Source organism: Penicillium alfredii, assembly GCF_028826965.1.
Source record: "Penicillium alfredii strain IBT 34128 chromosome Unknown utg000005l_segment0_segment0, whole genome shotgun sequence".
Lineage (NCBI taxonomy): Eukaryota > Fungi > Ascomycota > Eurotiomycetes > Eurotiales > Aspergillaceae > Penicillium > Penicillium alfredii.
This window is the reverse complement of record NW_026622702.1, coordinates 782,522-810,474: the sequence shown is the minus strand read 5'-3', so window position 1 is coordinate 810,474 and position 27,953 is coordinate 782,522. Positions and strand designations below refer to the sequence as shown.

General features: G+C 52.8%; 11 protein-coding genes across 11 annotated transcripts; 6 read left to right on the top strand and 5 right to left on the bottom strand.

Moving 5' to 3' along the window:
- Positions 1–1,288: 1,288 nt before the first annotated feature.
- On the bottom strand, positions 1,289–1,702 carry NUU61_003736 (uncharacterized protein; the record flags this gene model as incomplete). The annotated part of the gene is made up of 2 exons (XM_056654318.1): positions 1,289–1,443; positions 1,519–1,702. The coding sequence occupies 2 exons, from the start codon at positions 1,700–1,702 to the stop codon at positions 1,289–1,291; spliced, it is 339 nt and encodes a 112-aa protein (XP_056512345.1).
- Positions 1,703–1,949: 247 nt separating this feature from the next.
- On the bottom strand, positions 1,950–2,277 carry NUU61_003735 (uncharacterized protein; the record flags this gene model as incomplete). The annotated part of the gene is made up of 2 exons (XM_056654317.1): positions 1,950–2,094; positions 2,138–2,277. The coding sequence occupies 2 exons, from the start codon at positions 2,275–2,277 to the stop codon at positions 1,950–1,952; spliced, it is 285 nt and encodes a 94-aa protein (XP_056512344.1).
- Positions 2,278–4,226: 1,949 nt separating this feature from the next.
- Positions 4,227–6,122, top strand: NUU61_003734 (ammonium transporter; the record flags this gene model as incomplete). The annotated part of the gene is made up of 4 exons (XM_056654316.1): positions 4,227–4,338; positions 4,405–4,736; positions 4,811–5,402; positions 5,470–6,122. 4 exons carry the CDS (start codon positions 4,227–4,229, stop codon positions 6,120–6,122), a joined length of 1,689 nt encoding a protein of 562 aa, XP_056512343.1.
- Positions 6,123–7,069: 947 nt separating this feature from the next.
- NUU61_003733 (Golgi transport complex subunit COG4) lies at positions 7,070–9,588 on the bottom strand (the record flags this gene model as incomplete). The annotated part of the gene is made up of 4 exons (XM_056654315.1): positions 7,070–8,317; positions 8,373–8,485; positions 8,527–9,126; positions 9,177–9,588. The coding sequence occupies 4 exons, from the start codon at positions 9,586–9,588 to the stop codon at positions 7,070–7,072; spliced, it is 2,373 nt and encodes a 790-aa protein (XP_056512342.1).
- Positions 9,589–9,999: 411 nt separating this feature from the next.
- NUU61_003732 (SIR2 family NAD-dependent protein deacylase) lies at positions 10,000–11,142 on the top strand (the record flags this gene model as incomplete). The annotated part of the gene is made up of 2 exons (XM_056654314.1): positions 10,000–10,122; positions 10,183–11,142. The coding sequence occupies 2 exons, from the start codon at positions 10,000–10,002 to the stop codon at positions 11,140–11,142; spliced, it is 1,083 nt and encodes a 360-aa protein (XP_056512341.1).
- A 398-nt stretch (positions 11,143–11,540) lies between these two features.
- On the top strand, positions 11,541–13,279 carry NUU61_003731 (putative hexokinase Kxk; the record flags this gene model as incomplete). The annotated part of the gene is made up of 5 exons (XM_056654313.1): positions 11,541–11,549; positions 11,633–11,765; positions 11,842–11,867; positions 11,937–12,344; positions 12,404–13,279. The coding sequence occupies 5 exons, from the start codon at positions 11,541–11,543 to the stop codon at positions 13,277–13,279; spliced, it is 1,452 nt and encodes a 483-aa protein (XP_056512340.1).
- Positions 13,280–14,217: 938 nt separating this feature from the next.
- On the bottom strand, positions 14,218–18,431 carry jhd1 ([Histone H3]-lysine-36 demethylase; the record flags this gene model as incomplete). The annotated part of the gene is made up of 2 exons (XM_056654312.1): positions 14,218–15,051; positions 15,120–18,431. 2 exons carry the CDS (start codon positions 18,429–18,431, stop codon positions 14,218–14,220), a joined length of 4,146 nt encoding a protein of 1,381 aa, XP_056512339.1.
- Positions 18,432–19,386: 955 nt separating this feature from the next.
- NUU61_003729 (putative pre-mRNA branch site protein p14) lies at positions 19,387–20,096 on the top strand (the record flags this gene model as incomplete). The annotated part of the gene is made up of 4 exons (XM_056654311.1): positions 19,387–19,418; positions 19,554–19,739; positions 19,795–19,922; positions 19,996–20,096. 4 exons carry the CDS (start codon positions 19,387–19,389, stop codon positions 20,094–20,096), a joined length of 447 nt encoding a protein of 148 aa, XP_056512338.1.
- A 955-nt stretch (positions 20,097–21,051) lies between these two features.
- Positions 21,052–22,224, top strand: NUU61_003728 (STIMATE family protein; the record flags this gene model as incomplete). Its single annotated transcript, XM_056654310.1, has 2 exons — positions 21,052–21,501; positions 21,565–22,224. The coding sequence occupies 2 exons, from the start codon at positions 21,052–21,054 to the stop codon at positions 22,222–22,224; spliced, it is 1,110 nt and encodes a 369-aa protein (XP_056512337.1).
- Positions 22,225–22,782: 558 nt separating this feature from the next.
- On the top strand, positions 22,783–24,844 carry NUU61_003727 (WD40 repeat domain-containing protein; the record flags this gene model as incomplete). The annotated part of the gene is made up of 4 exons (XM_056654309.1): positions 22,783–23,121; positions 23,183–23,692; positions 23,759–24,620; positions 24,693–24,844. The coding sequence occupies 4 exons, from the start codon at positions 22,783–22,785 to the stop codon at positions 24,842–24,844; spliced, it is 1,863 nt and encodes a 620-aa protein (XP_056512336.1).
- A 927-nt stretch (positions 24,845–25,771) lies between these two features.
- NUU61_003726 (uncharacterized protein) lies at positions 25,772–27,844 on the bottom strand (the record flags this gene model as incomplete). Its single annotated transcript, XM_056654308.1, has 3 exons — positions 25,772–26,209; positions 26,275–27,587; positions 27,823–27,844. The coding sequence occupies 3 exons, from the start codon at positions 27,842–27,844 to the stop codon at positions 25,772–25,774; spliced, it is 1,773 nt and encodes a 590-aa protein (XP_056512335.1).
- Positions 27,845–27,953: the final 109 nt, after the last annotated feature.

The window sequence follows — 27,953 nt, the reverse complement described above, 5'->3', positions numbered from 1 at the left end:
CATTGGGCCAGCCGGCCTAGTATATGCGAAATTGCCAAAGAATGTAATCTGAGGCAGAGCTAATTTTGCATGAGTAAATGATTTTGGGACTCACTTTGATAATAGGCGGGGTACAGGTTCCCAGAATTCAATCACGACCGAAAATTGTTCAACTCTACCGGCTTGTTCAAGTCATATAGAAAAACATATTGACATTTTGTGTTCTTATTTCGTCGATTGCGATCGATTTATCGGTTTTCTCGTACTTTCTCTGATCAATGCACGGTGATCAAAACATCTACCAACAGCTTAGCTTCACCATGACAAATGCTTCGAGATGGCGGAATTGAACAAAATTCAGTGGATGTCTCATCCAGCAGGCTGCCACATGTGTAGGGTGCGTCATATCAAGGTAAGCTTTGCTTACATGGTTGATGTATGGAGAAATATGGAAATATATCTGTATACTTAGGGTACGAAGTGCGACAAAACTGAGCCGGAATGTAGGCAGTGTCAACAATATGGCCGCCTCTGTCCCGGACCTGCCAAAATCGATGCCAATCTTTTAAGCCACCCGCGAAAGCATCAAGGATCAACGGCGCGGGGATCCAAATGGATCAAAACCAAGCGGGTTGACATATCTAGCAATGAATGATTCAAGTATCCTATATGAAAGCATAGGATCCCTATATCTGACGATGTTCTGCTTTAGATACACGAGACGAAAATGTCCAATATTGGGAAGAAGTCAGTCGACACGAGATATGGGACCGCGGATACACTCGCAGGCTTCGGCTATGCAAGATGCAGCCGGACAATATTGATGCTCTAAATACCCTGAATGAGGAATACCATCATGAACAGTCGAGTCGTCGTGGATGGGACAGGAAACACAAACAGACATCAAGTACTTCTTCGAGCGTCTAAGGAGCATCAGCCTCGGATCTCTCGACTGGGTCATTGGCAGACTCTTTTACTAGCAGGGCTTGGGCTGAACCCAAACCACTATGAGAGCTCTAGTTCTTCGAATGGACAAAAAGTTGACATATGGGTTTTAAAATAAAGAGCACCAACGCCGAATGGAGTAGACGGCGACTTGATGGCATGGCGAATGCTACATCATGTAGCTCGAACACGGAAATACGGGGGTGGTGTTGACAGACTGACATGGTGCGAATCAACCCAAACGTCTGTCAACTAATATATTGCATAGACAGACAGGGAATACTGCTGAAAATAGCTTGACCATGGCCAAGAATTAATATATGGTCATTAGTCTTAGCGGTCATTAGACCAGAAAGTAATATACTCAAGAAACGTCTTCGATTTTCTGCCCAGTCATGCCCCCCTCTGTCTTATCGAACTTCATTTGAGCAGCCTTGCACATTTCAAGGACCGAAGCGACCCGCGCTTGGTGCTCCTCGGGCGTTTTCTGTTTCCCGCTAGTAGCAGTGTCAGCGTTGTCTAGGTTAGATTAAAAAAAAAAAGAATCTAGGAGCATTTCATACATTGTCCATCTCAAATTTGCAGAACGCACACAGAGGACAAGTTTCAAATGCCATCGTTCCACGTTCGTCAACCCCAAGGACTTTTCGACTGCATACTTGAGAGGCTCCTTGAAACCGGCATGGAATGGAGGCGCGCAATGAATAGCGGCAAGCTCAAAAAAACCGGGGATAGAAGCCAGCAAATACCCTATCAAGGAGACAAATCGAGCCGTCATTCTCGAGAATCATATTCCTACGGGAGATGTCGCCATGGCACAGTACAGGTGAGTGGAGCATCAAGTCAATAGAGTCGTTTCGATACTGCAGGCGTTCATTCATATACTCGTTCATGTCTTTGAAAGAGCGGAATGCTCCTTTGGCGCCGTAGGCGCCCCATATGTAACCAAATGGCTCTCCACCATCAATGGGACCGAGTGCTTCAGTGGGACCCTGTATTTTGCCTTAGATGGGCGAGTATTCTTGCTATTCGCGGTGCAAGGTCCTTGTTTGCTTCGAGGTCGACATCTTCTCTAGGTTTTGGCCCGGTATGTATTCCATAAAGAGGTACCCTATGCGATCATCCGTATTCGATACAACATGACGGTAGACTTTCGGGACGTGAACGATGCTGCGATCGACTTTTTTGTAGACAAAATCTTGCATTGCCATACTTCACCGCGATTTGGTCCGAGACCTTGATGACCTGGGTTCCGCCCACACGCCCGCCGATGAGGCCCCTGTCCTTTTGGGCTTTGTAGCAGAGGTCAATTAGCGATTTGTCGCTGGTAGTGGTGATTTCCCAAGTCGTCATTTCTAAGAACCATGAGGGGGGATAACTTCGCTAATTAGAACTGGGATGGTTGTGACAGCAGTCGGTTACAGGAGAATCTTTCTGCCGCGCATCTCCGCCTTAGCGCCAGCAGCAGTGACAAGTACTGCACCTGAGTAGCCGCCGGTTTTCAAGTTTCCCTAACCAACAATTTGGTTATGGGTAGATAGCGGGGATCCCGTAATTTCTTTCTCGCAATAGATTTGGAGAATATTGAATCCACAACACCAACTGCAGTCTCGAGTGCCGATACTCGGAGTTCTCGCCAGTTCAATTCCCCCTGGAAAAGACCATTCGTGTATGAAGCGATGGTAGACGGCTAGTGCAGAAACTATATAGTGTCCAAGGACACGTGATGCACCACGCCCTTCTCTGAGCATTGAAAGACCCAGTTGTTCCCGGGACCACAAGAGTGTCAAGGGATTCCCAACGGGCATATCAGGGCACGAAATCAGTAGTTCTCGAGACCTCGCGGGCCAAAAAAACCAAATAATTTATCTTGTCTATGTCAATCGCGTGACTAAAATAGATATGCACCCCGCGAAACAGCCCACGGGGCAGGATTTATAGCCCGAGCTATGAGATCATCGCAAAGGCGTCCGACTAGAAAAGCAGAACTAGTCCAATTTTGGGTGAGAACATAGTGAAGCATTGGCATTCCCGATGCCGACGATCGGTCGACCGAGTTCGGGAGAATACGGCGCAAGACCAGGGCTTATCTATCGCCAATCGCTGGGATCGGGCATATCTGGAGACTAGTCCTAATGCAGCCAGGCTTGGCAGGACCCACTTAGCCCCCGGTGGCGGCGACTTTATCTGTGGCCAATCACACGACAAACCCTCTAGTATCACTCGACCAATGTGCGTTCGATGATATAGAGGGATGATAAGCTGAAACTTTGTCATTCCATGGTGAGATAGACATGATCTACCGTCTACTGGATGGAGAGAGAGAAAGGGACAAACGGTGTGCCTGATAAGCTATCGTCTATCTGCAATACTTGGTAGAGAGAGAGAGAGATCCAGAAGAAAGAAACAAGTATATAAAGAGACCCCGTTCGACTGCAGGCGTGGGGGAACCATCTAATCCACCTGCTTGCAAACCCCCCAGGAAGTCTTCCCCGGAGTCTAATCAGTGCCGAATCGGCATTACTTCACCGGGCATTCAACTGGGTAACCAGGCAGACGATTTCGATTTTAAATTAAAAGGAAAAAGCAAGCTCAGATGAGGCGTGGATCCGTGGTGCGCCCTTGCCACTTGTGCGGCCATCGGAGCCGGATGATGAGAAAACAGATTCATGATGATGCGAAGAGCATGCTAAGATGGAATATGGGATAATGAGAGAGACTAATACATCCCCATAATCAGGGAGATCTGTAAGGAACCTTCTTTTCTTGTTTTATCGGAGGGCCGATTGGCGGTGCGGAGTGAGATTATCCCATTACTATTGTCATAATCTCTGGATACTGCCGACCCATATTTTTCTATTTCCCTTAACCGCGCCTCCCTTCAACGACGGTAGCTGAATTGACTTGTTTTCTTTGCTTTTTTTCTCTCTCTCTTTTTTTTCTTCTTTTTCTTCCTCGTTCTTCATATTTATCAAGAATTGCCCTTTTCTCTTCTTTCAAGCTATTTCGTGGGTCGATTTCAGGTCTCTCGGTGGGTCCGTGTCGATCCGACTTATCTCTGGATTTTCGACTCTTTGCAACTCAGATCCTTTTTTTCTTTCTTTCTTTTTTTGGTGGTTTTTATATTCCTTCAATTCCCTGAATCCTCCCGTGGCAATTCCTTTTCTCCACACGGGGTTTTGCTGGTCATTTCTCTCTTCTCCCCAGCTCTCTTCCATTCCTCTTCCGCATTCAGTTGAGCCTTCATCTTCTCAACCTCCAAGCTATCCAAAGCTCTCTCGTGACATCTTCCTTGTTGCACCATGGCGTTCAACGGGAAAAGCCCGTACGCCCCGGATTACGCATCCTACAACTGGACTGGTGCTCCCTCCAACTATGACCTGACTACCAACTCGGACATGGGTGGTGATTCCCGTACGCTACAATCCCTTTGTGCATGTTTTGCCATGGTCTAATCAAACGTTCTTTTCTTCCGTGCAGGTATCGAGAATGTCAACAAGTGGTTTCAATCCGGTGACCAGGCCTATATCATTGTGGCCTCGGCAATGGTGATGGTCATGATCCCGGGTCTCGGTTTCCTCTACTCGGGCCTTGCCCGCCGCAAGTCCGCCCTGAGCATGATTTGGGCCTGTATGGCATCTTTGTCGGTCGTCACCTTCCAATGGTATTTCTGGGGCTACTCTTTAGCCTTCTCTCCGACTGCGACCAATGGATATATCGGCAACCTGCGCAACTTCGGCCTGATGAAAACTTTAGCTGATCCCAGCCCGGGCTCGCCTCTGATTCCGAACTTGCTCTATGCCTTCTATCAGGTACGACGGGACACATTGGAAAACTAAGGGGCCATGTGTGTCAAAAGTGCTAACTTGCTTGTTTTTTTTTTTAGATGCAATTCTGCGGCGTCACCGCAGCCATCGTTATGGGAGCCGTGGCCGAGCGCGGTCGGCTTTTGCCTGCCATGGTGTTTGTGTTCATCTGGGCGACCATTGTCTACTGCCCGCTGGCCTGCTGGGTATGGAACGTCAACGGCTGGGCATACACGTACGGGGTGATGGACTACGCCGGTGGTGGTCCCGTCGAGATTGGATCCGGTTTCACGGCTTTGGCCTACTCGATGGTTCTGGGCCGCCGCCAGGAGCGCATGATGCTCAACTTCCGCCCGCACAACGTCTCGCTCATTCTCTTGGGTACCGTCTTTCTCTGGTTTGGCTGGCTCGGATTCAACGGTGGCTCCTCATTCGGTGCCAACGTTCGAGCGGCCATGGCCTCCTGGAACACCAACCTCACTGCTGCCTTTGCCGCCATCACTTGGGTTCTGCTCGATTGGCGTCTGGCTCGCAAGTGGTCCATGGTGGGTTGGTGTTCGGGTACGATCTCCGGCTTGGTGGCGGCCACTCCCGCTTCCGGATTCATCAGCCCTTGGGCCAGTGTGATTCTGGGTGTGGTGACCGGCATTGTTTGTAACTATTCCACCAAGAGTATGTTTTACCCTTACCTTGCTTGGGGGATATGACTTGAATATCTGATACTGACTTGGTTATACAGTCAAATACTGGATCCGCATTGACGACTCGATGGATGTGTTGGCTGAGCACGGCGTCGCCGGTATTATCGGTCTGATCTTCAACGCCCTTTTCGGCGACGACTCCATCGTTGGACTGGACGGCGTCAACACGGGCGGCGGCGTCGGCGGTTGGGTCATTCACAACTACAAGCAGCTGTACATCCAGATCGCGTACATCGTCGCCACGGCGTCCTACACGTTTGTCATGTCCGCCCTCATTGCTTACGCCATCAACGCCATTCCGGGTCTGAACCTGCGCGCTTCTGAGGAGGCCGAGCTGCTCGGCATGGACGACGACCAGCTGGGCGAGTTCGCATACGACTATGTCGAGGTCCGCCGCGACTACCTCGCCTGGACTCCGCAGAAGCAGGACCAGCTCGCCGACGGCCACGAGATTCCCGCCGCTGAGCGCTACGGCATCGGCGAGCACAGTGAGATGATGCTCGACGGCCAGCCACCCAACGGTGAGATCAGCCAGAGCAGCCGCGGTGGCAGTGAGGGCGACATGGCTCTCCAAGAGATCAAGATCGCGCCCGCTCCTCGCCAGGTTGCCGAGCAGCACCCACCCGACACCGAGCAGGTGTCTGAACACCCTGTGGTGCTCAGGCCGGTCGATGAGAAGACCGAGAACTAAGATCCTACTTGGTTTTGCTCGCATTTTCCTCCACAAAAGCCCCTGGCTTTTGTTCTAACCATTTTCTCTTCATCCCGCCTGTATAACCTATGATCCTACCACACCTCTCTTCCTCTCTCCGACCCGACCTGAACCCATCTAATTGACCTCTCGACCTCACAACTCATCTACCATCTACTCGCACTTCGACTTCGACTTCAACTCCCTATACCCCCTTCTTGCGTCTCGTCATCATACCCGCCTTCCCATCCGATGCAAAAAGCAATTTGTCATTGATTGTCTGGCCTGGCGTTTGTTCATTTTTGTTTTCTTTCCGGAGCGGGTGTCATATCATTTGTGTTCTTGCGGAGAATTTTTTTTTTTTTTTTTTTTTATTAATTGGCTGTACATATCGCAACTGCGTTTCGACACCGGTTGGCGAAGGGCTTTGCTTTTCCTTGTTCGATACCAGATTTTTCGTGTTTGGAAGCAGCATAGAGGATCTCGATTTAGGCATTTTACATCTGCTTTTTTTTTTGCCAATTCTCTCGCCCTATAGTACTCTATATTAAACTGTTCTGCTTGGCTGACATCTGTCTGGGTGAACCATACCAAGGATGTTCTAGGTTCGATGCAATGTATATATTCTGACTTCAGCGTTTATAGCTCCAGAGCTAGAGTCTCGGTAAATTCGTCTCATTCTTGCCTTTGATTGGCTTTCGTCTTAAGGAGTCAGTATACCCGTAGGGCTGTCAAGATGTTCCAAACAGATACAGTGCCTTTTTTTTTCTCCACTCAACATCGTTAATATCGGCCCTAGCGTAGAATCGAGAGGGTAGGTACTATTTGATTGGGCCGAGGTATGTACGATGCACACGCATCTTGGTAAAGAAACAGGAAATCAAAAAAAAAGCAAACCAAAATCCAGGGGATTTTTTAATACTATTCTTTTCAAATATACGCCAGGTTCACCGCCTCACCATGCCACGCACGCGCACCTTTTCTTCGCGGCTCAACTTGTCCACCACCTCGGCTGCCTCGCCGCCCTGCAGCACCTCGTCCCACTCGTCCTCGTCCATGCCCATCGTCAGAGTCATCTGCACGCAGCGTGCAAAGGCCTCGCGGTGCCGGTACCGGCCCGGTGCACCTGACCCATACCCGACGTCGACAGCGGCATTGACCAACCCGGCGATGTCGCGTTCAAGTCGTGCCGCACCGAGGGGATTGATCCGGCCATGGTACGACCACAGTCTCTTCTCGAGGAGACGCGCGAGATAGGCCACCGTGACGGTGAGGAGCCGGTCAAAGGCCGTGTGGGTGAGGATGCGTGCGAGTGGGACAAGGAGCTCGGACCAGCCGGCGGCGAAGCGTGGCCGGACGAGTTCCTTCCCGCCCTCGCCGTCGTCGTGGAAGTCATCGTGGGTGTCGGGGGGCTGGGAGTCATCGTGCGGCTGGTACTCAATGTCGCGGAAGGCGTCGGCGAGAATGGGCCGCAAACGGTGCTTGATGACATTGTTAAAAGTGACCTGGATGCCGTCGGACAGGAGGTCGTTGACCTTGGCTTCAAAGGAGGAAACGAGAGTTTGGAGAGTCTGCGCGACTCGGATCGCCGACGTCGGCGCAGGGAAAAGCGAGCGGAGGTGCTCGGTTGCAAGTCTTTCAATATTCTGGCTGCTGTCGCTGGCAGCAGGGAGTGGCTGGTTCGAGCCAGTGCTGTCCTGCACAATGCGCCGGATGTAACTGACCGCAATGTCCAGATTGTTGATCTGCACCAAGAACGCAGTCACCATCTGCTCGGGGGGCTGCCCTCCCTGGACAGACGCGCGCGGGTAGCATTCATCGCGCATCTTGCGTTGGCTCATGCCGATAAAGTCTGACCCGAGTACACGAGATAGAGTCGGGACCACGTTGGTCACCACGTCCTCTTGGGAAGTAGCCAGCGATTGCTGTAGCACCTTTTTGGCGATATACATGATGTCGTCCACAGCGGATGTAATATGGGGCGGATCCGTCTTCAGTGGCCGCTGCAGGTTCAGCGTCAGGCCTGACGGCGACTCGTCCAGTTGGAAAGCCTTCTCGACCGACCGGCGGAAGAAAAAGGTCGTCATCGCATTGAACGGAGACACCAGTCGATCATTAATCTTCCGTGCCAAAGATGACTCCTGCAGGAAAGTGGGGAGTGCATATCTTCGGTCACCATCCTCTTCTTCGCCAGGCTAGAGAAACGTTAGCGGGGATTCTCAGGGATGCGGGGGGAGGGATGGCACCTACGTTACATGTATCAGCTAAGAACCGACAGTAGAGTGACCACCGGCCCAACATGACAGCCATCTCGTTCAGGATGCCATCGATTTCCTTCCTGTCCACCCCTTCTTCGTCGGTGTCTGCATTTGTGCCGGGGGCGGGGAGTGTGAGCGGGTCGGACCGGCACGCTGGGCAGGAAGAAAGCTTTGAACTAAAAATGTAAAGGCATAGGACTTGATGTCCATCAGTTTGCGGTCCACATGTCGCTCATCGCTCCAGGTGTCGAGGATGATGCCGCCCTGCACATCAGCCTCAATCTGTAGTCGCTCGATGACACGCCCCATCTTCCGGGACCCGTAGTGACGCTCCACCAGCCCGCCATGCCCGTCGATGATCTGGGCAATGTGTTCAAACAGCTTGGTTAGCGCATTGGCGTAGAAGAACCCGTCTTTGCTCTGCGCACTCCCAGGACCAGCGTTGAGGTTGGAACGTGCCCGAGCGGCCACGCCCTGGCAAACGTAGCGACCATAAACATCCAGTCCGACCTCGGACCGGCCAATAAGCGGGAACAGCTTGAAGAAGCGTGTGATCTTGGCCCCATCGCTGTCCTTGACGGCCTTGTCGAACTCGCGCAGGAACAGCCCGCACAATGACTCGGCTGCATTGTCCAGCGTGACGCTGGGCGGATCCGGTACCTCGGCGGTTGGGACCATCTGCGCTGCAAAGTCACCGTTGATCACCGTCGGAGGAATCTGTGCCGCCCGGTGCAGGTAGCTGGCGGCTGTTTCCCAATCCTGGGGGCACCCATGGACCCCGACACGCCCAACGCACACGCCTTGAGCTCTGCGACCTGTTCAACGAAATCGAGCGTTGCCTTTACCCGGGCTTGTTCAAGGTCCAGTCGACGCACTGCGCTAGAGATTCGGTCCGCAGTGCCAGCGGCCTCGGAGAGCATTCCATGACTGATGGATCGCGTCGTGCTTGTCTGGGAGCCAATGTGGGCACGCATAAGATCTAGGCGACCCAATTCTCGCGAAAAGTCCTTCTGTGAGGTCACCAGGGCATCGAGACGAGCAGTCACGGACGCCTCTTGGCTGTGGAGGTGAGACAGCGTGGCCTTGATCTCGGCGACGGAGCTGGCATTGAAGATATCGGAGCGCGGCGAAATGGAGGCATGGGGAGTCAATTGATCCAGAGTGGAAGAGGGAGAAATATGGCCATTGGCCTGAGATGCGAGGGCCATGCTGGGGCCAACGTGCAGATGCTCGGGGGAACAGCAGTCAGTGCCAAATCCACTCGAAGCAGAACCGCGGGCGGTGAGCACGTCAAGCGGGCACTTGATCATCGCAGGTCTTTTGCGATATCTCAAGCCACGAATTGACTTGTTCACTTCTTGATTTGGTGCTTGGTCTTAATTTTGGATAGAATCGCCTGTTCCAAATTGCCCATCTTGCCCCATGCGACCTTGATTCAACGCGACGTCATTCCTCCCCCACGTTGAGCCTCCCACTATCAGCTTCTCTCTTTCTTTTCAGTCTTTTGATGGACACAATCCTTGCAGCTTTTCATTATTCTACAGAAGAGAAAAAGAGTCACCGTCGCTATCGGACGCCGTCGCAGACCTCGACATCAGCACCCTCGGCGCCCTCGGGCCATGGGTAACGAAGAATCGGTCATCGTGGATGATTCCACATCCCCCTCGGTGCTGGAAGCACGCAGTATCGAAGCGGTGGCCAAACACATCAAAGAGCGCAATGTGAAGCGGATTGTGGTGATGGTTCGCTCTACGGGTTTCCTTGGGGCAATGAGGTTCGATGGCTGACGGTTGCATCCACAGGTGGGAGCGGGTATCAGCACCTCGGCTGGTATTCCGGATTTTCGCTCACCAGATACTGGGATCTATTCGAATTTGGCCTTTCTAGACTTGCCAGACCCCGAAGCTGTATTCGACATTAGTTTCTTTCGGCAGAACCCCAAGCCATTCTATGCTCTGGCACATGAGCTATACCCGGGACGTTATCGCCCGACGATTGCACACTCATTCATCAAGTTGCTTTACGACAAGGGAATGCTGCTGAAGCATTTTACGCAAAATATTGACTGCCTGGAGCGCCAGGCCGGTGTACCCGGTGAGAAGATCATCGAGGCACATGGCAGTTTCGCAACGCAACGCTGCATTGATTGCAAGACTCCCTTTCCGGATGAGCAGATGCATCCGATTGTCCACAAGCACGAGGTGCCCTACTGTCCCGAGTGTCGGGGTCTCGTAAAGCCCGACATTGTGTTCTTTGGCGAGGCATTGCCAGAGAATTTCTTCACCAACCGTTCATTACCGGCCGAGGCGGATCTATGCATTGTCATGGGGACCAGTTTGTCTGTCCAGCCATTTGCCAGTTTACCCTCGCTGTGCAGCGATGGGGTTCCTCGCGTTCTGATTAACAAGGAGCGCGTTGGCGGCATGGGGTCCCGGCCAGACGATGTGCTGATCCTAGGCGATTGTGATGCTGGCGTGCGGCGATTTGCCCGGGCCATGGGATGGGAGGAAGAATTGGGGGCGCTGTGGAAAGAGACTAATCCGGACCCTAAGGCTCGGGCGGAGGAGAGTGCTCCGCCGCAGACCCGCGACGAGCGGCTCCAGGACGAGGTGGAGCGTCTCACAGAAGATATTGACCGGACCCTGGGGATGACGGATGCTTATCAGCAGCGGGTACGCGAGAGACTTGAGTCGAACGAAGCACACCGCCAGTCTGACAGTGGTCTTGCCCATGTGTTCCCACACTTGGCGCGCAAGCCATGAGAGAGTGCGATGAAGATGAGGACGAAGATGCCATGACAGAGACTAGAAATGAACATAATACACAATACAAATACACGGTAGCCCGGCAAAGAGCAACACCGATATAAATTTTTGGAAAATTATTCTCACAATATTTTTCTAATATGTATGATATTTCTTGTATATTTCCGGTGTATTTCTGCTGAGACCCGACAATTTCTCCTATAAATCATCATTCAAGCGCCAAACCAGTTGGACCTTGTTGATCCCACCGCTGCCAAATCAAGCAAACCGGGACGATCGCCCCACGTCCATAGCGTCATCCCCCTCCATCGCGCTTTTCTTCTCTTTTTCTCTTTTTCTCTTCTTCTTCTTTTCTTCTCCTTAACTAATTCTTTGCTCAAGTCTTCGCATTAATCATGGTCGGAGTTGGTCCTAAGCATCCCCCCCTCCCGCAAGGGTGAGTCCATATCCCTGGTTAACTTTCGAGTGTCGCGCAAATCTAATCTAGGCGATCTTAGGGTCGATCCACGATATACCGCAAAACCTGCTGCAGCAGATCAAGGACTTCGAGGATACCTTCACTGTTGACAGTACGAAGCTCAAGCAGGTAGTGGACCACTTTGTCAAGGAGCTCGAAAAAGGTAGGATTTGAGCTGTGGCACACTCATTTTTTTCCCCTTTTGAAGCTGCAAATGGCTGACCGAGAACACTCCGAAGGTCTCAGCGTCGAGGGTGGCAACATTGTGAGCAACCAACCTCCCCCAAACACCCCGTACACCTGCCCCGCCCATCCCAAACTGACTGGTTGCTAGCCCATGAACGTGACCTGGGTCTTGGGCTTCCCCGATGGCTACGAGCAAGGCACCTTTTTGGCCCTGGATATGGGCGGTACCAACTTGCGCGTTTGCGAGATTACCTTGACCGACGAGAAGGGCGCCTTCGATATTACTCAGTCTAAATACAAAATGCCCGATGAGCTCCGTACCGGCACCGCCGAGGAGCTGTGGGAATACATTGCCGACTGTCTGCAGCAGTTTATCGAATTCCACCACGAGAATGAGGACTTGGCCAAGCTGCCTCTGGGTTTCACCTTCTCTTACCCCGCTACCCAGGAGTACATCGACCACGGCATCCTGCAGCGTTGGACCAAGGGTTTCGACATTGACGGCGTGGAGGGCCAGGACGTCGTCCCGCCCTTGGAGGAGATCCTCAAGAAGAGGGTATGTGGAAAGCAGCGATGTCTTCATACTTCGAGGATCTCAAATTTAACAAATTATAGGGCCTGCCCATTAAAGTCGCCGCTCTCATCAACGACACCACCGGCACGCTCATTGCGTCCTCATACACCGACTCCCAGATGAAGATCGGCTGTATCTTCGGCACGGGTGTCAACGCCGCCTACATGGAAGATGTCGGATCGGTGCCCAAGATTGCGCACCTGGGTCTGCCCGCGGACATGCCCGTGGCGATCAACTGCGAGTACGGGGCGTTTGACAACGAGCACGTTGTGCTCCCGCGAACCGAGTATGACTGCATCATCGACCGCGACTCGCCGCGCCCCGGCCAGCAAGCCTTCGAGAAGATGACCGCGGGTCTGTACCTGGGCGAGATCTTCCGCCTGGCACTGATCGACCTCCTCGACTCGCGGCCAGGCCTCATCTTCAATGGCCAGGACACCTCGAAGTTGCGCAAGCCGTACCTGCTGGACGCGTCCTTCCTGGCGGCCATTGAGGAAGATCCCTATGAGAACCTGTCCGAGACCCTAGACCTCTTTGAGCGCCAGCTGGGTATCCGCCCGACCCCGCCCGAGCTGGAGCTGGTCCGCCGCCTCGCAGAGCTGATTGGCACCCGTGCCGCCCGCTTGTCCGCCTGCGGTGTCGCCGCCATCTGCAAGAAGAAGAATATCGAGTCCTGCCACGTCGGCGCCGACGGCTCCGTCTTCACCAAGTACCCGCACTTCAAGGCCCGCGGCGCCCAAGCCCTGCGCGAGATCCTGGACTGGGCCCCCTCCGAGAAGGACAAGGTCTCTATCATGGCCGCCGAGGATGGTTCCGGTGTTGGTGCCGCCTTGATTGCTGCCCTGACCCTCAAGCGTGTCAAGGCAGGCAACCTGGCCGGTATCCGGAACATGGCGGACATGAAAACCCTGCTGTAATCCGGGATCTAGTCTTGAGGTCAGCATCTGCCGTTCCTGACGCTGACTCCACCCTTTTCTTGTTATACATAACACTTCTATGGAAAAAGAGACCCCGTCTGCCTGTGAAATGAAAAAGAAAAAGACCTCCCGCTTCTGAACCGGGAGAGAGGAGTACTGATGGTTGTTGTTTGCTGTTCGATTTGGATTTTATAGCCACGATGTTGTCTTTGGATATCTCGAGATGATAATGATATTTTGCACATGGGAAATGGATACCATCCATGGATGCGTGTGTAATTGATAGTGTATCAATAATATACCAGTAGAGGTAACTTTGTTCTACCGTTTCCCTTCCAATTGCTAACCGTAGATTGCTAAGAAACATTCACGATCTCGATAAAACCAACGAGTCACAAAGGAAAAGAATGGTCGACCTTAAAGTAGGAACGATTGACCGATGTAAGAAGGATTAGAAACACAACAACAGAGACTTCCGAAAAAAAAAAAAACATCCTAACGCCTGGCCCGGTGCGTAGCTGAATATATAAATCGAAAAGCAGGAAAGCACTAGACTATTAGCAAGCAGAGCAGAGGCCCCAGCCCAGCCCTTGAGAGAGAAATTGAAAGATGAGACAGATGGAAGAAAGAAAGTGAATGGATTTAAAAGAAAAAGAAATCACACCGTGCAAGTAAAGCATTCGAGCCAGATTCAGACACAGAAAAACCCAATGCAGAAGCAACATCAACTCCGTGGCCTCGAAAACGCCCAGAATTACAAAGAGTCTCACCAACACCAATTCTCCAAACCCAGTCCGTAAGTTGATATCCTGATCATTTCCAGAAAGAACGCAAAAGAGAGGAAGAAAAAAAAATAACGGAAAGAGAATGAACAGAAGAGAAAAAGAAAATGCATCAAGGCTTGTCCGATGTGGCCATAAAGCAACATCGAAGACACTTCAGGTTCGTGTTGAGCGTTTCCGCAACCCAAACTCCTGTTCCTGAAGTTCCCGAATTAACCGCAGACTTTCTGCGTCAGTATCTCCCTCCCCGATCGGATGTTTTGCATGCTTGCTCGATTGACCGGGAGACAAGGAGGAAGCAGCGTGGCGATCAAACCGCTTCTCGACCATGGGGGAGCTCTTCTTCGCATGGGAAGACGAAGGCCGCGACGAAGGCTTCTTGGATGCTGCAGGCGGGGCAGGGGTGGTTCGGTGTATAGCCGTAGAGGATGTAGGTCGTCCGGATGTCTTCGAGGCTCGAGCCGTGGAAGCCTCAAAATGTCGAGGCTGACGAGACGAATGGCGAGAGCTGGAGTTGGGCGTGTGAAGGGCAGTCGATGCCTCACCTTCCACGGACGCCACGGCATCGCCCTCCTGAATCCCATCTGTCTCGTCGGCTAGCGACGTAGGCGGCGACACCAAAGAGGCAGTTGGCTTGGACGAAGATACAGACACGGAATTCAGCGCCTTGGCTTCAACCGAGTTGGCTTGGAATACCGGTGGGGATGCATAGAGGTCATGGCCTTGGGCGGCTTCGCTTGCTTCCATGTCCGATGGTACAGGGAGCTGGCTTTCAGCGTAATCAATTAAGCCCTTTCTCTCGCCGTGGTCGAAGATTGCCGGTCGTGTGATGGGAGACGTGCTTTCCTGCTTTGTTTTCTTGACCGTCGCAGGCATGCCGTCGTCCTCGGCGGGTCGAACTCGTTTGGCGGATGCATTTGCACGAGGCTTGGACCGTTCCTGGGCCTTGATCGGATCGATTCTACCGTACTCATCGTGAATACACCGGCGCTATTTTCATCGTCAGTGACATGGAGAAATAGATCAACAAAGTGAGAGTTGCTCAAAGAATCACGTACCTTGCTCTTTCGGCAATCATCGCATGCCTTGCTTCGTCCCTTTTTCCCGCCATTGACCCCATCAGGGCTCAGATCGCCGAGCCGGTTGGCCGCTGCGGTGGGGTTGCCCATGATTTCTGATTGAAACTTGCCCGAGCCTTCCACCTGATCTAAGCCAAGCATGTGCCCGTTATTTTGAAACCCAGCTTGAGAAGCGATAGCCGCAAGAGAATTTAAAGCAGAGACGGCGTCTTGGGCCAGAGAAGATGGAGTACTCAGACCCGATCCGGACCCAAATGCACTCATTGCCATCTGCTTGTTCAAAACCAAATCGCCCTGCTCATCCTTGTGGCGGCATCGAATGCGTCGCTTGCGACAGGCATCGCAGGCAACTCGCTTCGGCCCAAGACCCGAGGCTCGTGTGACAGACCGAGGTTTGGGGGTATCCACTTCCTTGATGCTCGTGTCTGGGGCGAAAGTAACCGGTGCAGGTGTTGCACTTTCCGACGCCCCATCGAAGGTATTGATGATTGGTGAGTTGGGGGTTGCGGCAACCTCTACTGACGGCCGTTGCACCGCTTGTCTTTCGGCATAGGTACGTTGGTTATCGAAGTTGCGTTCAGAGCGGCGACTTGGTCGCCCGGCCGACTTCTTTTCAGTCAACGAAACCTTGGAATTGCTTTCAATCACGCCTGGCCGAGTCCATTGAGGAGCTCTTTCGTTGCCCCGCTTCCAAGCGACCCAGATCCCGAATTTCCTGATCGTATCAACTGGATCTCCAGTGCCTTTGGGGATGGAACGCTTGACCGCGTTGCGGACATCCATGGTAACTCCATCGACATTGTACGACCCTGCAATGAGGGCCGTCCGCAACAGGTACTTGGTCAACTCGGGTAGACCCTCAAGCTCTGCCTGAGAGTAAAATCGGGCATTGTGGTACGGGGAACCTGCAGGTTCTTGGTTGGTATGTTCCCCGAACTCGTAGTAGATCGGATAATGCCGGTGAAAGCGGAAGTTCTCATCCTGTGCAAAGGCCTCCAACACGTTTTGGGGTATAGGGTCATCTTCCAGATACTTCAGGGCCGTATACCACTGAATCTTTTGGAAGAAAGGGTACCTAAATTTCTTGGGGACTTTGGTGTCTTTTTCGATGTTGAGCACCTTGATTTGCATTCCGTAGTTCAGTCTCGTGAGAAAGTTGCCGCCAATCACCAAGCTGTTCTCCGGTGTCCACACAGCGTGAATCCAACCCGATGGAATCAACATGGTGTCTCCTTCGGATAGGTCCACTCGGTAGCACTCCTTGGTCTGGTTTCCGAGGAAGATCGAATCCTGAGCGGGAGAGTTGCACCATTCTTCATACTTTTTCAGATGCTTGTCCTTGGGAGGAATGAAGAAGAATGTCTTCTTGCCTTTCAGGATGTGGTAAAAGACCGAGGATCCACCAAAGTCGATGTGAAAGTCGGTATAGCAATCGGCAACAGACATCAGACAATAGAATTGCACTTTGGGGTAATCGCCAATCGCCTTGAGCTCATCGGGCCATACCGCATCCTGAAGATCCAAGTCACGCACAACCTTGGGCCGCCGGATGAGCCTGCCCAGCTTGCTCTGCGAGACCTCCAGGCTGATGACATTGCGCACCACCTTCTCGGGCTCGTTGCTCTCGTAGTAGTCGGCCCATTTTTGCATGTCCCATCTCTTGTCTTCACCCTGCTGGGACTTGACGTCAATCACCTCAACCCTCTCTTCGGGGCCGTAGAGCTCGGCCACCGATCGGACGGTAAGACCCTGGGGAATCACCATATCCAAAAGATCCTGACCACAATCAACGGTGTTCTCCACGTTGGTGTCTTGTTCCGGGAGGTTTTCGAGTAACTCATCAAACATTTCCTGGGAGGGTGCCTCCTGAATGAGAGATTCAAAGGCCGAGTCCACCTCTGGAACGGGTTCACAGGTATTCCAACAGGCAGGGATGACAACCGGTTCCGTCCATCCATTACCGCACTCAAAATATTCCGCCGTGACCAACTCGGGTCTCATCCGAGGGAAATTCTCGGGGAGGAATCGGATCTTGCCTTGCCGAATGGGCTCCAGGTAGTGGTGCTCCAACGAATCGGTGGCCGCCTTCACAAGACCTTGGTTGAGTCCAGCGTAGTCGATTGCCGTGCGGGCCCGTGATGATTTGCGCACAAAGGTCGTCTGGCCGTGGACTGACCGGCATCCACGGCAGATGAACTTGTCGATTGTGCGGACCTCCCGATCATTTTTAAACCCGGCGCAAACGATATGGAACCATCGCTTGCACCCGTCACAACTGATCCATGTATCCTCGTCTTGTTCATCCGTTTCCACTGGGATTCGCACCAGATGGCATGCTGCGCAGCTTGCCGGGTTCGGTTCACTTTCGTCATCTTCGATCTTTGGTGGCAGGTGCATCGATTTATGGGGTAGGCGAGAGTCACGAGGACCCGCGTGTTGATGTTCATCCTCCGCATAGCGATGCCCGTTCTCTGGGGGATGCCAAGAATTATCTTCGTTCTCATCCTCCCATACAATAGGCGGAAGTGTTCCTGAACTGGTAGTTGGGCGAACGCCGCGGATCACTGGACGAGACATAAACGCTGATCCATCCGAGCGAGATCTCATGCGAGGGGGCGGGAAATTATCTTCCGAGTAATGTATAGATTTGTCGTAATCTTGGCCTGTATAGGCACCACCGGCAAAGCCAACACGGGGAGGATGGACTGCGTCGTTTCCATAGTGACGATAGGTTTCGTCGATGCTAACTCTCTTCGCATGGTCGCCGGGATGGAAATTGGTGGGCCGGGCGAGATTGAGGAGCAGCTCCGCATCTGTTTTCATGCTATCCAAGATGGATGGAGGGGCGGGATCTGAAGGCAACCCCAACCGAGAACGATGCGGCGACGAGTCTCGCTCCGAGCGTGGACGTTTGGCAGGCCGTTCGGAGTCTGCAGACTCGGAGGGGAACAAAGGCATCGCGGACTGGGAATATGGAGATGGTGGACGGTGTGAAATTGGTGTGAAAGTCGGACTCGTCGCGAGAGCAATCGTCGCAAGTGTGTCAATAGTCGAGTTTGATCGGCCGTGACCCGATCGGTGATGTGAGCTACCACCCGAAGCGGCATTTCGATCCCTTTTCGAGGTTGAATGATCGCGATCAAGGCTTGTAGCTCGAAGGGCGCCATGTTCTCTAGAATGGAACTCGGTAGATGGGGTGATGGGTTCAACGGCGCGTCGCGGAGGGGACGGAGTTCGGTACTGCGGCGGTCGGCCGCTGAGGGGCGTCATGAAGGACGCCGCACTCATCATATTGGCCGGGTGGAATGACGTGGAAAGAGGGGAAGAAAATCAGGAAGAAAATCAGAAATGGGAGGTGATGCGCTTGTTTGCGGCAGGTGGGTGCAAAGCGGGGATGCTGGATTACACGGGCTAGCGAGAGGCCGGCGCGGGCGGCGAGGCTGTCATTCCTGGCAGAAGGACATGCGCACGCCGAGTCCCAAGATGGAGATGGATGGAGGATCGATGATTCAGGGCGAACGAGGTGGTGGGAAGGTGAGTTCGCGGAGCGCTGCGTTGAGGGGGGTTTGAGTCGAGCGGCGGGAGGCACAGGCGCCGAGAGTTCGCGCCGCAGCCCGCGGGCAGGAAGAGGATCGACGGAGAGACCAGTAACCAGGAACCGAGCCCTGCGAGCTGGATGATGGCAGTGAGGGAATACGCGAATGGATGGACCTTTCGGGGTGAGAGGGGAGGTGGGAGGAGCGCGATGTGTGAAGGAGGGAGAGAGAGAGGAGTCCGGCAAGGTATGTACGCGGGATAGCCTACGATGTGACTCTGCGCCGGGACGGTTCTTTCTGCCGGAAGTCATCTATCTCGGTTTTGCCTAACCAAATATCCCCAGCACACATATCACCGAAGCAATCCGAGGGAGTCTCCAGACAAACACTCGCAGTTCGTCAATTCCCACGTTGAACCGAGTCGAGTTGCGACTGAGGCGATTCTGATACTGTATAGTCCGATACCAGCTGTCACCGAGGGTGTGGTGGCATCAGCTGACAATTACCGTCACGTACTGTCACCACCGCCGCAGCCGCCACTACGCCCAAGGCGGCAAGGCGCACTGCCAAGTGCGACCTCGTGTGCCTCCATCCTGGTCTTCGCGCACTTCTTGCCCTCGCCCTCTTATCCCCAGAATCTTCGATACCTCGGGTATCTCGTTTGTTTTTCTTTTTTCCAGCATCTTTCTGGACCCTGCTCCCCCCTGAGAATGAGCCGGAAGCTCGCCCCCGAAGCCAATCGGTACGTGCGAGCTGATTTCTTCCCTGCCCCTCCCGAGCCATGATCATGCCCGGTTCTATCGGGTCTTGAGCTGTTTATACCCTCGAAGCTTGTGAGGAGAGTGGTTGATTGATGCTAACGAGATTTATTTTCCAGGATTCTCTTCGTCAAGAACCTCAAGTACGCACTCCATGAGTGGTTGCTCCGCTGCGGCATCGGTACCGGGGAGTCGCCGGTCCCTGCAGTATACAGGCGGAAGAAGATTACTGACCTGGTTTTGATTAGCTACAACGTGACTGCAGAACAGCTCTTCGATCTCTTCGGCAAGTTTGGGCCTATTCGGTAAGCCATTCGCATTCCCGGAAGAACGATCCCTTCTAACTCTTCTCGTTCCCAGCCAAATTCGCCAGGGCATCGCCAACAACTCCAAGGGCACGGCATTCGTTGTTTACGAAGACGTCCACGACGCCAAACAGGCATGCGATAAACTCAATGGCTTCAACTTCCAGAACAGATACTTGGTTGGTACGTATTTCTACGGGCCTCGGATGTGCCAAGAGATGCTAGGAAATGCCAGGAAATACTGACTCGAGTCTAGTGCTGTATCACCAGCCGGAGAAAATGCTCCGTTCGAAAGAAGACCTGGCGGAAAGACAAGATAATCTGGAACGACTCAAACAGCAGCACGGGATAGAATGATGTGACGACCTTTTTACTTTCGCATAATGCCCTCTGCTTAGCATTTAGCTGTGCATGGTGTTGCAACGGCTCTCCTGTTCTGTTGATTCGGGGTTGGTTGAGGGGTTCCTGGCGTTTCGATTCCCTTGGGTTGTTCTTTTCCATGGATCTGGTGGGAGATGGGTGATGGGCCTCGGGGCTCCCGAGCTACAAATTCTCGTGTTGACTACGGTCCACGAGGTTCTTTGATTCCTTCTGTGTCTATCCTATTATTTATCCTATTAGTACTTTTCTTTTTCTCATCAACGGTGACCCTCCACTTTTCCCAGTCCATATTTCTTGCGGCGTTGGTAGACACTCTGATTCTAGGCTGGAAGCTACAGGTCCAAGATTGGCGGGCAGGAACATTCCAGATGACGATGCCCTGGAATGCCAGATCTATATCTATCAGTTTAAAGCTGGAGGATCATGGCGGTATCCACCTGTCTGCAGAAACAAGACCCTGAAGATCGTCCATTCGGACTGGAGGAGCCACCCGCATAGGTTTTGAGGGCATTGTAGGAACTGTTGAAGCAGAGAAAAAGTAAATTTCAGAATGACATGATCTTGATACAAAAATAAAATGCTCTGGGGCTCTGCCGGCATGCCCGCTGTGAAACAGCCTTGTCGATCCCGCTGCGGGGGCGGACACCGCCCCAAGAGACACAGCGCGCTACTTCATCTCATCTTCCTTCAACTTCTTGCCAGTACAGACATCTCCAACAACCCACTTCGTTCGTTCGCAGAAGGCCAATCTGGTTGAGTTCGACTTTTCCTTGACCCTGCACGGTCAATGTCACGCGTATGACGTGCCTCATTCTCGGCGCCTGATAAGCTTACCGCCCAAGGCACCCCAAATCTGGTTTTCAACACGGGTCGCATCTCTCCTGAAACCCATCGGAAATATCTGTCGGGGATTGTTTTCGATTAAGCCAGCATGGCTGTCCCGACCGCTTCGTCCCTGGTCGCGATAGCGACAACTTTTGCTGCTGCAACCGGCAGTCTCGCCTCGTACTCCGGCACGATACCATCGCCTTCGCCAAGCGCACACATGTTATACAATCACGGGTCACATCCTGCAGACACGGGTCAGAATCAAGATGGCGATGAAAATGGGGAATGCAAGCTCCTGGGCCCCTTTTCCCTCTTCGTGCAAGCGGCCCTCGGGGCCCTGGCGTTATTATCTCTGGTTTATAAGCGGTGGAAAGAACGCCCACAACGTCCGGTGAAGGTGTGGGCTTTCGATGTCTCGAAGCAAGTTTTTGGATCGGCGATGCTTCATCTGGCAAATCTGCTCATGTCCATGTTCTCGGCGGGACAGCTGGAGATTCGGAGGGAATATAAGCCGAACCCTTGTTCATTCTACTTATTGAACCTAGGAATCGATGTGAGTCATCATTTCTTGGTCTTTTTCTTTCCCTTTGTGCTTGTGAACTGACGAATTGGCCAGACTACCCTTGGCATTCCGATCCTCATCCTAATCCTGCGCGTTCTCAACTACTTTGCGTCGTACACCCCTCTTGCGAATCCTCCAGAATCTATACAATCTGGCAATTATGGTCAGCCACCACGTGCGACCTGGTGGTTTAAGCAAGCCATCATCTACTTCCTGGGCCTGCTGAGCATGAAAATCTGCGTCTTCTTCCTGATCCAGCTGCTACCGTTCATCGTCAAGATCGGTGATTGGGCTTTGCAATGGACAGAAGGAAATGCCGTTGTCCAGATATGCTTTGTGATGCTCCTCTTTCCCGTGATCATGAACGCCATCCAGTACTACATCATCGATACTTTTATCAAAAAGCCACTCTCTTACGACTTGTACGCCGAGGACGATACAATCGAAGATGTGGTCGAGGACGACTCCCACCATCGAAATGCTCTTCTGGCTGATCAGGACGAAGACTATGCATCTGACTCAGGCGATGAATCGCCCGGCAAACCATTGGGCACCCTCTCTCAACCCAAAGCCACCGCGACTGCTCTTCAGGAATCGGAGCACCACCTGATCGAGGACCACTCATCGGTTCCCCCTTATGAGCCACGTAGATGGATCAGCAGCCATGGCGAACATGATGAAATACCCTCTGCACCGAAGCAAACACATCCCTGATGCTACTTTCGATGGGCAATGCAGGACGTGGAAATTATTGGCTTAAGTTATTTCCTTCTCAGTACTGATAAGTGCCAATATGTACATGAACATTTTGCTTGAATTAGATACCAATGTTTTGTGATCGAGACCTTGATGAGATATGCTATAGATCGAGTAGTATGTAGCTCTAGAGCTGGTAGTCAACCCAATGAATTTGCTTACATTTGATTGAGACTCTTCAAAGTGGGGAGGAAGGACTACTTTTTAGAGATTGCATAATACGGCTTTTTCTTTTTTTTTTTCGATCTTTTCCCTTTGTATTTGAGCGTTTGATCCTGTTCGGGTGGTCTTTAACTCAACCCTCAATTCTGAGGCACCAGAAATTCACCGCCTTTCCCACCGCCCTCATCTGCCGGCTTTGCAAAAATCCAACAAGAAAAAATATTCCGGTCTCCATTGGTTATCCACGGCAATTACAATTACAGAGTATTGTCTGTGCAGATTGCACGGTGGAGAAATTGACCGAAGGATCTTGTTCTTACTACAAAGAACAAAAAAAATCCAGAAGCTTTCACCATGCGTAAAGCCGGTCTGAAACAAAAAACCAAGCGGACCGCCGCTAGATCTCCGTTCGATAGCGCTACAAGCTACCGTCCAAGGGATGAGGATACCCACATGGACGGAGAGTCAAGCGAGGAAGAAGAAGATGTCCCCGAAAAAGATGACGCCGAGAAGAAGCTGGAGCAGATGCTCTTCGGTGACGACAATGGCTTCCTGGGCAATCTGAAGAACCAGCAGGATCGGGCTGATGCTATGGCTCTCACATTGCAGAGTGATGAGGATAATGACAGCGCTGATGAAGCCGCGGAGGATAGGGAGGAGGGAGCAGGCATGGATGATATGGCCGATGCCGATGTATGTGATTCCTGTCGAGTTCTCTGCATTCTTCGGTTTTACTAACAATATTTTGGTTTAGCTCTTCTTTCTCGACTCGGGCACTGCACCCGACTCTACCGATATAATCCCCTCCCCCGAAACATTGTCAATTGCCGAAGAAGATGAGGATTTAACTCCAGCAGTGTGGCACGACAGCGACGACGAGCGATTGGCCGTCTCTTTGGCGGGTCAGTCCAGGCTACGCAAACTGCGAGTCGCAGAAGATGAAGATGTGGTCACTGGCAAGGAGTATATCCGGCGACTGCGCAGACAGTTCCAGCGATTGCATCCGACCCCCGAATGGGCGAACCCAGAGCTGGCAGCCAAGCGCCGAAAGACCGATTCGGACAACTCCGATGCGGGCAGTGGACCAGAAATGGATACCGACAACGAGGAGGAGGAGCTGTCAATGCAGCCCCTGGCCAAACTACTTCAGAATGCCACTGACTTAACGCGAGTGGAGGACAATGCGCGGTCAGGTGGGAAGCGGAAGTTGCGCCAGGAAGTCCTTGATATCCAAAGACTGAAGGATGTTGGGAAAACTCAGCCGGTAAGATCTCGCACTATGTTTAACAGACGAAGACAGTCCTTGACTAACATGACTCTTAATCTATAGTCTTCTGTCGACTCGTTGATGTTCCATCCCCACTATCCTCTCTTATTGTCTTCTGGGCCCGCATCGACCCTATTCCTACACCATGTCTCTCCTAATGCGCCAGCTCCGAACCCGCTCTTGACATCCTTGCACATCCGGCGCACGCCCATCCACACATCCGCCTTTGCGCCGCCCACAGGGAACAAGATATTTGCTTCTGGTCGCCGCCGATACTTTCATATCTGGGATCTCGACACAGGGAAGGTGGACAAGGTTAACGTGACGGCAGACCGAAAGGAGGAGCAGAAATCCATGGAACGATTCAAGCTCTCTCCGTGCGGGCGGTACGTGGGGTTTGTCGGTAGCTCGCGCAAGGGCGGCGGTCTCGTCAACGTCCTGAATGCCGGGACGGCGCAGTGGATCGCCCAGGTGCGCGTGGACGGCCGCGGTGGTGTGGCCGACTTCGCGTGGTGGTCCGACGGCGAGGGCTTGACGGTGGTCAGCAAGAACGGCGAGGTATCCGAATGGGAGGGGCGCCAGCGCCGGGTTGTCGCTCGCTGGCTGGACGCCGGCGCTGTCGGTACGACCGTTCTCAGCCTGGGCGGCCGCTCAGGCCGCACCCAGCTCGGCGGGGACCGCTGGGTTGCCATCGGTAGCTCCAGCGGCATCGTCAACGTCTATGACCGCCGTGAGTGGGCTGCCGCCTATGCGAATGCCTCGTCCGCCGAGAGGAACGGCCCCGCTCAGTCTGGTATCCCGCGCAACCCGACCCCCGTGCGCGCCTTGGACCAGCTCACTACCCCGATCAGTCACTTGGTCTTTGCGCCCGATGGCCAGATGCTGGCCATGGGTAGTCGGTGGAAGCGCGATGCTCTTCGACTTGGTATGTGCACAATTTGTCTTGTGGTCATCTTTGCCGCGTATCCATGCTGATGCTAACCCTTGTTGATTATAGTTCACCTCCCCTCTTGCACAGTATACCGCAACTGGCCTACCTCTAACACACCGTTTGGCCGCATCTCATCGGTGGCCATCTCTCCCAATTCAGAGCAGTTGGCTGTGGCTAATGAACAAGGACGGATCCGACTTTGGGAGATCCGGGGATGAACTCGATATTGTGAACCTGAAAGTGTCTTTTGTTTCTCCTTGGTCATTTAATTCACTTGTTTGAATTGACTGGCCCTCTTCATGCTGTATATGATATGTGGGATTGCAGACCAACCTGTCTTGTTAGAGGCTGGGGCGAGGATGCCGCCCTGTGGCCAAGTAGATAGCGAATCATGCCATCTTGATCAGCCGAGTGTAGATGATACCTAAGAGGACACGCTCGGAAGTCTGAACAAGTGCATCCTCCGTGTCACTTTAGAATTCGAGTTTTGGAACAGCTTCAGGCTAGCAGGCATAGTACCAAATAAAAAGGCCGAAGGGGGGTATCAGCCTTCTTGACAAAGTAGACACGCGAGGCTCGGGAATTGTCGAGATGGGCCTGCAGGATACGTCCATGACGGGGCCCATAGAACAAGAGAGGGCCAGCACCTGCCAATTTCAAGAAGAATAGAGCTATTATCATATAGAATACCAACCCTCCCGAAAGAGGTCGGCTGAGATTTCTATCATCAAAAGGAGAATTGTATTTGCAGGGGTTTTCGTAAACGGGGGTTTCTAAAGAGTGGGAATCCTTGAAAATCATGACAAGAGACACCAAAATCAAACCTGGTATATAAAAGAGAGGAGCAGGAGCATGCAGCCAACGCCAAACACTTAAGGAATCGTGAAAGAAACCAGAACTATGCGCCGGTCCCAGATGTTTATCCAGCAGAATCGTGTCAAATCAAAGTCGGGGCCATGGTCTCGTTCATCAAATCGGGCTTTCGACAAAATCCCGGGTCGGCTGATGATGCCAACCCAGTCTTGGGCTCAGACCTGTAGTAGCAGAGGGGGTATGTGTAGAAGCAAACGCAGTAAAAGCAAGTTCGTGGGAGTCACTCAGTGACATGTCATCAATATATAGGAGCGGATAGAGAGGGAGAGCGATTACTCCCCTGGACCGACGGTCTCCCATCGCCGGGCGCGCTTCTTTTCTCCAGTCCAATTTCTGATCGTGCAAGGGGAACGGTCCGGGCCTTGGCAAACTTTACGGCGATTGAGATGCTTAAAGTGCGGTCCGATGGGTCCGTTCACGTAGTGGTATTGACCGGCAAACCTGTACTGGCGCGAATCGCCCAGCGGGTAGAACTTGTCACCCCAGTGGCCTTTGAAATAGAACCATTCAGTAGGGGCTTGAGGGCTGAAGGTAGACGCGCGCAAGGTGTCTTGGGCAAAATCATAAGTATACGCGTGCGAGTTGAGCAATGGGTCCCACAGTGGACCACGATCAGTCACATCATGCAGGAGTCCCCATGGAAGGATGTACTCATGAACTCCGGCCGTGGCATACATGGCATGGCTGCCCTCGGCGGAGTAGATGACGGGCTGTCAAGACTGGGTTAGCGAGGTTTTATACCGAGAACTTCGCTCGAATCAACCGATCAACTTACCCGTTGCCCGATCTTCTCAACCGCTTCATAACTGTAGGCATCTCCACCCTGGTGGGCACTAAAGAAGAGCGCCTTGGGCTTGCCATGATGAAATCGGACGAGGCAATGCTCCCAGTCACCAACATGGTTGCCAAAGCGCACATTCACAACCGTGTTGCCGAGGTTGAAGCTGTAGAAATAGAACCAAAAAGCGTCCACGACCCCGTTCCCTTTATCCATCACCAGCAAGACCGCAGGGGCATCACTGCGACCCTCGGCACCTTCTGAGCGAACTGGCTTGCCGCCGTATCTCCTCCGCAGCTCCTCTTTCAGAGCCTCCTGTGCTCGTAAAGATTCTTCGGTAGAGGGTGTGTCGTGTTCAGATGTAGCATCTTGATCTGGTGGGTTATTCAGATCAAACCATTGGGCGCGATTCTCCTCGGTATCATCGGGGGGTTCTCCATCGACTCGGCTATCCCAATCGGCCCATGACTCCTGCATGCGACCTTCTTCTGTTCGCGGGATGTTCTTCTCGCCCTCCAACCAGGGCGGGCGAGTCTGCACATCGTCGTTGCTGGTCAAAAACACATGTCTCCCATTTTCCCACTGGTTCAGCCCGTCCAAGTCGCGCAAAGTCGGGTGATCCCACCGCGCCTGGATTGGGGTGTAATTTAGCGTCGGGGTGGTATGATATAAATGCTCTGCGATATCCCCGGGCCAGAACTGCTCGCCCGAATAAAGGTGGACAAGTGGGGCATATTCAAAGACATATCCGGGGATCTGGCGCCGAGCCCGCTCGTCGGCATCCCACTCAGATTGATTGGCCCCACTGAACCAGAAAGACCGCCAGGGCGCCTCCGGCTCGGCATCGGCCGACCACGCGGCTGGTTCGCGATGTCCAAAAGGAGCACCAGCCATTTGGAAATGAGCAGCGCCGCAGATCCCGAGCCATCGACAGGCTTTGCGGTCCAGCCACGAGCGGGAGCTGGCGATCCAGCTCCGCTCGTCTCGATCCTCTTCATACCAGACAAAGGCGGACGGCTTGAGTACGTGGGCTATGCTGTTAATGGATATATATGCGATCAACGTGGACAGCACCGTAATTGTAGCCTTGGCCTTCCGCGTCATCTGCGTGAAGGAATCGGTATAGAGGGACAAGGTGGACCGATCGTTTAAAGGCTCATGGACGGCGAGGTCGGCCTCGTTAATTCCGGGGGATGCCGGATGGTCAATACAATGAGACAGAGTAGTTGAGCATTCCGCAGGGTCTATTGGAGTAGGACGAGAAGCAACGAGGGGAAGTATGAGGGCACACAGCAGGACGGGGAAGAGGCCTATAAGAAGCCATTGTTAGCAAGACCGGGGTTACCGAGCCCAGCAAGCATATCCCGTGAGCGGAAAAAAAGGGACACCCAAAATTGAAGCCAAAAAAGGGTTCTCGAACAAGTCAGGGCGAGACACCGGGAACGTGCAACAATGCAGGGCCACCGATGGCCAAGCCGGATGCGATGGATGCTGTTTGCCACTACATCATGCCGACAATGCCGAAAGACACGGAGATCAACTTACAAATCCATGATGTCCTGGCCATTGTGTGAGAGGGTTGATTGTGGAGGGTTGAAAGGTGGAAGAGGGGGAGGCTCTGTCTCGATAAGGCTAAAACCCCGACCTTGCACATCGTCCCCAAGGGCCTATGGATG